At 47.7% G+C, this 10,423-nt stretch overlaps 1 protein-coding gene across 2 annotated transcripts in view; it reads right to left on the bottom strand.

Annotated features, from left to right (window-relative positions):
* SLC6A12 (solute carrier family 6 member 12) overlaps nucleotides 1-10,423 on the bottom strand; it is a 33,969-nt gene that overhangs the window by 21,735 nt on the left and 1,811 nt on the right. For both annotated transcript variants that reach the window (XM_015628924.2, XM_015628925.2), the window contains exons 2-3: nucleotides 4,485-4,681; nucleotides 794-928 (exon numbers count right to left, since the gene is read on the bottom strand). In XM_015628924.2, the coding sequence (XP_015484410.1) occupies nucleotides 794-928; nucleotides 4,485-4,677 (328 nt within the window). In that variant the 5' untranslated portion in view covers nucleotides 4,678-4,681. The remainder of the gene's footprint in view (nucleotides 1-793; nucleotides 929-4,484; nucleotides 4,682-10,423) is intronic.

The raw sequence follows: 10,423 nt of genomic DNA, 5'->3' as shown, positions 1-10,423 counted from the left end.
ATATAGATATATAAATATAGAAAAATATATAATTCATATATTTTCATATATTTCATATATATTTCATATATTTCATAAATTCATATATATTTATATATTTATAAATTTATATAATTATATATTTATATATTTATATAACTAATATATTCTATTTATATTTCATATATTTCATAAATTCATATATATTTATATAATTTTATATATTTATATATTTACATATTTATATATGTATATATTTATATAAATATAAATATATTAATCCCATTAAACAACCTTCCCCAGGGCCCCAGAAGTGGTGGTTCTTATCCCTGTGGCTTAACCCCAAGCCCATCCCATCTCTGGTGTGTCTGATTCCCTGCAGGATGCCAGCCTCAAACGCTGCCACAGCAGCCCTGGACACAGGAGTGGGCAGGGGAAGAATGATAAAGCAGACAGCTCTCCCCAGTCTCCCCTCAGTGTTTGTCCTGGACCACACACAGGTGTTTGTACATCAGCACTTCCATCCTCCTCCTGCTGCTGGCCCTCCTGGCTCTCCTCAGTGCCAGGCTCTGAGCTCCCCAAGGCAGAGCCCGTGGTCCAGCACAGCCCCAGGCAGCAGCACCCACCCTCCCCCAGGGCCAGAGGGGGCAGGAGCTGCCCCTGCACACACAGCAGGCAGCAGGAGCAATAACAAGGCTGGGGGAGAGAGAATAAAGGAGAAAGAAAACAAAGAATAATAATAATATTTCAAAAAAAGGATCTGAGTCACTATTTGTTAGAGGGTGCTGCCAGTAAATGCTGAAACTTGACTGACCTTCAAAGAGGGGACAGATCTTCCTCCAGGCCGTCACCCCTCCCTGGCTCGTGTACTGCCCCAGAGCCGTCTCCAGGAAGAACAGGGGGATCCCACAGGTGAAGAGGAAGATGAGGTAAGGGATGAGGAAGGCTCCTGCAGAGAGAGGTTAAATGCTGCCTCAGAAACCTCTTCAAAAACCTTGTCCTTAAAACCTCTTGCCAGATACCACAGCTGGAACCAGCTACATAAACATAAATATTTCTCTGAACTAACTGTGCAACCTCTGCTAAAGAAACAAGGCCTCCACCACCACCATTTCTCAGAAAAAACCACAGGGGTGGTGTGTCCTGTGCCCCTGCAGCACTTCTGCATGTGGCACGGGCCAAAACCCAGAGGTAAGGAGTAGCCAGGCAAGAAGCTAAAAAAAGATAGTGCTGAAGAAGTTCTTCATGCTCCTGACCTCATTCTGGCTTTCAGCAGGAATGGGGGGAACAAAATGAGTCCTTGTTTCACATAACCACATTTGTTCTGCCTTTCACAGGAGTCACAGCAGAACTCCCACTTGCCCAGAGGATACAAACCCCGAGGCTGGTGACTCTTCTGTGTAAGTAATAAATTTGCCAGGATATAAATTTACTTGAGACATATTTCACGTCAAATTTGCAAAGTAGATTGCACTAGAAGAATGGAAATAGGGGAAGAGTATCTTTCCAGCATTTTCAAAATAAAGAAGTTTAACTCCTACCTTCAAAATCAATTTCTTTGCAAAAATGTAGAGAAATGTCTGAAGAGAAATCAGCCTGGAATGGCCCTCAGATTAACCCTTGTCCAAATGGAAGAGGAAGGAGAGAAAGGGCAAGGCTTTTTCCCAGAAACAATGACCAACACAAACTAAGCATAAGAAAAGACAAAAGTGACAACAAAAATGTTTAATGCCCTGAAGAAATGGTTTAGTGCTCTGTTCAGCTGTCTGGAGCTTTTTTACGCCTTTTCAGTTATGCTGCCAAACCCAAACACCAAATAAATTCACTGCTCTGCTCAAAACTGCTCCTGAGATCTCATTTTCACAGCTGACATTCCTTCTGTCACCTCTCTCTCTCTCTCCACATCCTTAGTGTAGATTTTCACACTTCTGCTCCCCTCCAAACAGGATAAGGTGGCTTCCTTCCTCACCAAAACAACTGTGGCAGCCTTGCCACTCCGTAAAATAAACTTCTGGTCACGAGCACTTCTCTTTCCAGTGCCTGGAGAGCATCTCAGGGGCTTGCAAGGAGGATGAGGGTGCCTCTCTCAGCCACTGTCCCTCCCCTGCCAGCGCAGGCGTCACACTGAAATCCTTCAGTGACAATGAGCAACTAGCAAGGCTTGCCCTTGTTTTTAAGCCAACAATGACAAAAACAAAGAACATCCAAATTTCCCCTAAACACAGCTGTGTAGCTGCAGGAGAGCTGGGGCCAGAGGGAAGGAGGCTGGCTCTCATGTCAGTCCAGGTCTGTGGGGAAGGGGATGAGAACTGCAGACCCTGAACTAGAGGCAGCTGCGGTTTTTGGTGCTGCAAGGGACATCCATGCCAAATCTGCGAGAGAGTGAATTACCCTGCACACAGACCAGCCTCTCAGCACATCCCAGCCCTCTCCTCTGATACAATCTGTCCCACAGGCTGACACATTCTGCTCTCTGAGCAATGATGCTTTTCTTGCACCTCTGTTGTCTCTCTGAACTGTCCCACAGAAGTTACCAGCTGGAACTCCAGCTGTGAGCCCCTCCTCAGTTTGTTATTCCACTGAAGGATCCTCAGCCCCCAGAAACAGACCCTCTTTCCTTATCAGTCCAGAACAAGTTGAGGCTGCTGAACAATTAGATCAAATTGGACAGTGCAGCAATAGCTGAGGTTGCAGTTGGTGGTTTACAGGAAATTGGCACTATTGCTCCTATAGCATACATCTTCACAGCTGTAGAACTACTTCAGCACATCCAAAGGTGGAGAAAGGTGACAGCAGTCTCAAGGGTTTGGGGGGTAAGGCTGGGACAGGGATGCAGCATTTATAGGTGGAAAATGCTTTTTTCAAGAACTTTTCCAATGCTGAGAAAATCTTTGAGTGTCATGGGAAAGACATTGACTTGTCCAACATCAGTCTTCTGGTTCCCTGGAGCCCTGGAGAGAGAAAAGTCCCTTCTCCAGCAGCAGCACACTTTCTGCAGGGGCAGAGTGTGGAGCTGGGAGGGAAGGACTCTCCCATCCTCACCTTTCCCAAGCCTAGCCCTGCTGCCCTCCAAATCACAGCCTTGGACATTCCAGAGCAGTTTAATTAAAGAGAAAAATGTTATTCAATAGATAGTAAAAGTGAGCAGAAGTAGGCTTTTCACTTCCCCTAATTAGCATACAGATTGCAGGGAGGGCTGAACCGGGTTCCACAGGCATAAACTGTGCAAAGATATCATCTGAGCTCAGGGAGAAAATTTCCATGCAAAACCCATGACTCCTCTCTCAAAGCATCACTGCAGAATGGGCAGCTCAATCACATGAACCTCCAGAACCATCCAGTTTCCTAACCTGTGCCCATCTGACTTGCTCTTGGTGCCTCCCATCAAAATATTGGAGGAGAAGACTGGAGGATCTGCTAAAAATCATCTCAGGTTCAAGAAAACCTTAATTCCCTTTTCTTTAACCATTTCTCACCCTGCCCCTCTTTGGTTTTGAGGACGTATTTTATTGTCCCTTGTTTAATTTGGATAAACTCCAGCAACAGCACAGAGGACAGGAATTTGGAAGCCCTGGGAAAAATTGCAGTGGAACCACTCAGCTCCTGGTGAAAGTTCATGGCACCTGGGAAAAGATGGGCCTGTGGGACATGGTCTGCAGAGAAAGGAAGCTCAAAGTATGGGGGGGGAGGCTGTGAAGCAAATCCCAGACCATTATTTCAAGGTGTTTTTAGAGAGCAAGAACAAAAGAGAAGTTATTGCTGTATTTGACATGTAATTGGTATTCCTCCTTTTCTTTTACAAAGCTAGATTTTTATTCACCAAGAAAAGTTAGTGACAGTCAATTATTCCCTTACATTTCATTTTATTGTTATGAGAAATTTTAACTTTTAACCATGTAATGATCTTATTGCAGTGTTACTGCAAGAGAAATGGAGAACAAAGAAACCAAAGGGAAGGTGAATGAACTGTTTTTGGGGATGAATTTCCCCAGCAGTGGTTTGATCACTGTGAGAATTGCTCCAGGGAAGAGGCAGAAATCTCCTCCTAGGGAACACCAGGCCTTGGCTACCTTGGACACCAGCACTATCCCATCCTTCCCTCCTCTGTAACAAGAGCCTGAAAAAGATGGATTTGACACCAGGAGCAGGAAAAGGGAAATATGTAGGATGAGGTTGATGTTGGCTTTCTGACCACCCACAGCATCTGATATTTTCCAAAGACCAATAATTTCTTGAGATGCCCAAGAGCCTGAAGTTGTTACTAGAGTTCAATGTTTTAGGATTCCAGATTAGAGAGTGCTGTTTTAAGAAAGAGTACCCACTGGGGAGCTGGGTTCAGCCCTGAGCTTTTACTCCTCCTGGTTTTGGCAGGAACTAGCTTGTTGAAGGAGCGAATCAGGGAGTGCCTTAGGGCACATGAGGCACAGGAGAAATGGATCCAGGCACGTCCCTGTCTCCTGTCACACCTGCAGATGTAGAACAACTCACGTGTGCTGTGAACTCACCTCCACCGTTCTTGTAGCAGAGGTAGGGGAACCTCCACACGTTTCCCAGGCCGATGATCTCCCCAGCCACAGACAGCACAAACTCCATTTTGTTCCTCCACTGGCCTCTCTCTTCCATTTCCTCTATTTTTATCTCTTCAGGGGATGTGGTGGCCCCATTGGGCTCTCCATCCTTGGGTATGGCTCTTGTCATGGCTCTGTGGGACAGAAGAGGAGGGCATGGGATGGAGGGAGCTGCTGCAGGACACACTCGTGGCAAGAGGAGTGAGGGGACCAGACACCACAAAAAGATGTGTTCCCAGTATCCCAGTATGTAAATTGAGGTACATCTAACTGGTGTCACTGCTGAGCAGAAGTTGGCCTTTCTAGAAGTGATTTGCTTTAGCAAGGGATACACATTGCCTTGTTGAGATCAGGAAAATACACTGGAAAACAAGTCTCTCCAAAGCAGCAGCATCTCTGCTTCCATTCCAGCTGGGACTGCAAAGAAATCAGGGTTTTGTTCCTTTGTAGCAACTCACAAATTCATTTTGCTGGTGGTTCAATGAGTTTTTTAATAGCACATTTCTCATTCCTTCTGTGCCACCTAAAGGAACATCCCCATCTTCAGGGAGCAAGAGAGACAGCAATCTGCATCACCCACAACACCCAGCATTTCCTCTGCCCTGGGGCTGCTCTGGACTGTTTATACCTGCTCTCTCCCTCGGCTCTGGAGGCAGCTCAGGCCAAGGGCCTGTCCCAGTCAGCAGCTCAGAGGTGAGCAACACCACGTCACCTTTCGATGTCCTTCACCTGTAGGAGCACCAAATCTTCTTTGGTGGACCCTTTGCACCAGGATGGGGCACCAGGACCGTGATGGCAAACTCTTCCCTCCCTCCTGTGCCTGGCTTCTCTCCAGTCACAGCCCTCTGGACAAGCCCTGGGTCTGAGCCACCTCATGACTACAGGAGCAGGGACTCCTGGAGCCCTGAGAAGGGACTACCAGGGAGCCTGACATAATAAATAAGAAATAAGAGGGAGTGTAGACCCTGACTCCTGACTGTCCCAGCAGCCAAAGAACACTGTGGCACTTGTTTCAGTGTCATTTCAGTAAGGCAAGGAGGAAGCTGGAGCAGGAGCTGATGGCCATGCTTGCACTTACCCACACAAGACATCATCATTATCAAAGTGTCTCATCTACTTCTGTAAAGGAAATTATTTCCTCAATGCTTACCCTCTGGATATATCAGGCCCTGGGGCAAAGAAAGATGCTTGCATGTGGAAAGACAACTTCTAATGAGTGCTCACAGCAGAACAAGTAGTTCTTTGACACAGGCATGTTTTCTGCCTGTTATTCAAGTAAAGAAAGGAAATCAGAGCTCAGTGTAATACACCAATTGCTCTCTAAGTGCCCTAGGCAACAACAGCCTTCATTCCCCCATCTGCTCTCCTGAAGGGCTCATCCTATTTGCTATCAGCAGCAGATTTCCATGGACTGAGTCTCATCTGAGACACCAACCAATGTAAGAGGGGCTGCACCAAGGTCAGGGGGACATAAACCATGGAGGAGAGCAGTCAGGGGCTGGTGGAGATCATCCTCCAGGCTATTATAGCTTCCTCTTCAAAAACATGGCAGAAAGATCCTGGTCCCTGTTAAATTTAAGAGGTTTTTAGAACTATTGCCAGTAAAAACCTTTATCTGGGCAGCACTGCAGTGGGCATGACCAGTTTTGGTGCCAAATGCACTAGGGCACTGAGGAAGCAACCTCTGTTTTCTCTCCAGCCCTTGCTCTTTATGGTCCACATGCTGGAAAGCACCTGTTTTACTGGAATGGCTTGCACTGATCCAAAACACCAAGGGCTTTGGCACCTGTGGGTCTACTTGAGAGCATGAAGATGAACCAGCCCTCTAACAGGCTCCTACAAACCTCCAACCCCACATTTAGAGAAGGTGCTGGAAGCCAGGAATCAAGGCACACACCCTAAATGTTGGCTTGCAGCTCCCCTGCAGTCCTTCCAGTCCCAGATTTGTCCCCTTCACTTTGCCCTCCTGCTGGGCTGGACTGGGATGTGGAATCATCAGGTTCTCTTTCCTGCCAGCCATTTCTCAGCTTCTGGAGCCCAGGCAAGGCCCTTTTCCCCACTGCCTGCCAGCTGGCTAATCAGCTCATTGCCATGCTGCAGCACAGCCTCCTCATCTCTGAGAGGAGCAGAGCTCCACGCACTGTCAGATGAGAGAGCAGAAGTAACACGTCCTTAATGAAACGTGTTTGATCTGTCACAGTCCTCGGCACTTTCCAGTTTGCTGCAGTCCAGGGCACGTTATCAAGCACAGGGATGTTTAAGTCTGGGTTTGTTGAGGATGTCCCAGGAAGCTGGCAGGAGAAGACTAGTTAATTCTTTGTTTTTATTCTTTTAATGTAAGGTGGATCCAAGAGTCAGCCTATTTCTACTAATATTTGTGTTTTTATTTCGTTTTTGGTAGACCTGTTTCACACATGGGTGCAGAGGAAGGTCACAGAGAATCACCATCTCTCACCTAGCCCTGGGAGGGGAATGTAGGAGCCCAAATCCTCCCCAGCCTCCACCTCAGGGACACCTGGACCAGGACATTTTATCTGTCCTCTGACCCCTGAATGGGCCAACATGAGGGATAGAAGTTGGGATGCTGCAGTGAGGAACACAGCTGGGAGAAACACAAAACAGCAAGGGAGAAACAGCACTTTTACCTCCATGTTCCTGTTTTAAAAAGGGAGAAAGCACCTGGCTATGAAATCAAACCTTTTCAAGTGGGAGCAGATGGTGGATTAAACCAGTGTCTGGAGCTCTGGCCCTTCATGGCACGAACTACAATTTCTCCTTTCCCTGACAAAGGCATGCACATTACACATCCCCACTACTTCCCTCTGCCTGCTGTTTCCATGAGAAAGCCTGTTCCTACACCTGGCTCTTTTCCTGAACATTTAATCCCACTGTGCCCCTGCTCTGTGTTCCTAGGCCAGATGGGAACTCAAATAACTTCTTGTTTCCAGCTAGGAACAATTTGGTTCTCCCACAGTGATCACAGCCACCTGCTGGGTTACATCCTCCCCAGAGGCAAGCATTTTCCTCTTCCTCTGGTTTCCCTCCCCCTAATACATGACTTTGGGGTAAAGACTGTGCCCTCACTGCTCACCCACACATTTTCTGCTGTTCCTTCACCAAAGTTTGGAAAAACATTCCCATGGCTACTTCATTCCTCTTTTTTTCCTCTGCCATAAAGTTTTCACAACTGCTAAAATGCCATCATGATACAATCCAGAGTCTACCTCTCCCCTGGACCCTCTCCACCAGCACCACCTTCCCTCCTCAGCCCCCTCTGACCCCACCAGTCTCTTCTAGAGGTGCTCTGCTGCATTTTCAGCCCTCAGCCCTTGGAGGAGATGTTTTTTTGCCCTTCACAGAAATGACCTGCAGTCTGTCACCTCCCCACAGAGAGCAGGGAGCTCTCTCTGTGCCACTCCACAGGAAATTGTAGTGTTTGCTACTGGGCTTGCTGCACAGAGATCACCGCAGTTCTTCCCCCAAAAGATTTATAGCTGGGAAAACAAGAACACACCTGGATTCCTGCAGGACCTGGAAAGAGAACAGGCAGCCACAGCCCAGAGCAACAAGCTCCATTCTTAAACAATTGAATGAGGCAACACAGTCTCCCCTTGGCCACAAATTTGGGACTGTGTTTGTCCCACACTGACCACCATGGGATCCTCCAAGGGTGGTGACAAAGGGCAAGGAAAACCAAGGACATCCCTGAAGCACTGTGGTCACTCAGCAGCTGCCTATGATGTCCTGAACAATGCAGATATGCAGGAGAACAGCATTTTTTGGCTTTGTTTGGAAGCAAGATGTAACTGAAGGGCAGAGGCAGTAATAAGAAAAAGAGGAGAAAGAAAACATCATTTGATTCAAAATCTGGTGCTCTCCTCAGGCTCTCTCAGGGTAAAAAGGGCTTTTTCACAGTTGCTCAGGTGAGGCAAGGAACAAGAGTGAGACAAGAAAGATGAGTGAGAAGCCACCTGGAGTTCTGGCACCAAAGGAAGAAGCCAGTAGTGATTCTCTGAAGCTTTTCTCCCTGCAAACTTACTGCCTGTTCCCAACTGCTGTCAGACAGGAGTTCCTGCTGCTGGGAAGTTAACATCCTCTGTTTGACCTTCTTTGCTGTTTTATGAGATAGGACAATCTCCAGAGGGAACGGTGAAACACAGGGAGCAGCAGACAGAAATGTCTCTTAAAAGCAGCTGATAACATCTCTGAGAGGAAGCACGATGTTAAAGCTCCCGTGGACACTGGAAGGTGCTGCCTGGACTGCAGAATGCAGAGTCACAGGAGACAGAGCTGGCATTCAGACAGAACACAGACAGCTACACTGCATTTCTATTTCTTGGTTTCATTTTGAAACAAGCAGCAACCAAGCACATAAACTGCAATTTAAGATGGGGAGGGAGGAATCAGAAATCAAGAAGACTGGGCTGTGTTACAAAAGGAGGAGCAGGAGGACACAGAAAATTCCCTGGTTGCACAATCAGAGCCAGCAGCTGAAATCCTGCGCTGCATTTTGATGGCAGCAGGCGGAGGCGGCTGTGGGAGGGACACAGAAAATCAGAGCTCAGCGAGGAGCAGCAGTGCCAAGGTCCAGCTTAAGGAACCAGCCCGGTTAAATCAGAGCAGGGGGGCTGCTGCTGGAGCCGGTCATCTCGGCAAGATGGACAAGAAAATATTGGCAGGGGAAGCAAGTGCTTCCCAGCCAACCTAAGAGCAGTTTCATGAGCAGAGACAGCTGCTTGCAAATGGGAATGCTGCTGGAAATGGCTTGCTCCAGCTGCAGAACAGAGAAAGACAAGGAAAGATGTAGAAAGAGAAGCACTGATCAACTCTAGGACAGCAGCTGAAATTAAAATGCCTCTCATTTCAAGCAATTGAAAGTTAGTTGGCTTCTTTATGCTTTCTAATTAACTTCCAGGTTCTGTGGGCTGCAGGGTGTTCCCAAAGCATCTGTTCAGCAAGGTTCATGAGGCACAGGAGGCTCTTACAAGAATCAGATCCTACCTGTGTTTTCTCCAGTGTGAAATAAGAGCAATGCTTGTGCAGTCAGTGAGTTTGTTACTTACTGACACCAGGAAGAGTGAGATAAGGAACTCAGTGAGTTCCTTATGAGTGAGTTCAGTGATGGCACAGACATCTTCAATACAAGATGCAAGGATTATAGAGCATCACCCTTCAGAGCACACACTCCCAGTGCAGGAGGGTGCCAAATGCATCCTGCTCTGTCTTCTGCTGCTGGATAGGAGACCCTCTGAAGCCCCTGAGAGTGACTGGACTTTCCTGAGGATCAGTGGCAAATCTCTTGCTAAAAGCAAAGTAGGCTGCTGTTCCCAGGGCCAGATCAGTCTCTGTTGGTGTCCATGGACCACAATCCCTGTTCTGGGCTACAGAGACACACAGGTGGTATCTTTCTCTAGAGAAAAGCAAGACTAACTGATGAAGTCCATAAATGGTGTCTAAATATGACTAGAAACCAGTCTTTGCATCAAACCAGGTAATCTGGACCTCCACTCAGCCCATAGCCTGGCTGTATCCAGTGCACCACCGCAGGAGAGCCAGCCACAGCAGCATCCATTCTCCTTCCAGAGCACCAGAACAGGCCTGCTACAGACACAGATCCAGCCAGGCACCAGAGGAGCCCCGAGAGCTCCCAGTGCTGGAGCTGGATGGCCAAAGTCCTGGAGCTGCAGCAGCCTGGCTCAGAGGTCCCTGTGTGCAGCCAAAGCGTGAGGCCAGCACAGCTCCTGGCACTGGCTGCAGGAGCAGAGCAGGTGAATGGCACAGAGGGTGAAAACCACGCTGCTCCAGCACCCACTCTGCAAACAGGTCCTGCACAGTGGGGCAGCGACCTGGGGGGAGGCCCAGAGTGCTCCTGCTCA

This window comes from Parus major, chromosome 1A (genome assembly GCF_001522545.3).
Source record: "Parus major isolate Abel chromosome 1A, Parus_major1.1, whole genome shotgun sequence".
Classification (NCBI taxonomy): Eukaryota; Metazoa; Chordata; class Aves; order Passeriformes; family Paridae; genus Parus; species Parus major.
This window is presented reverse-complemented; position numbering and strand designations above follow the sequence as displayed.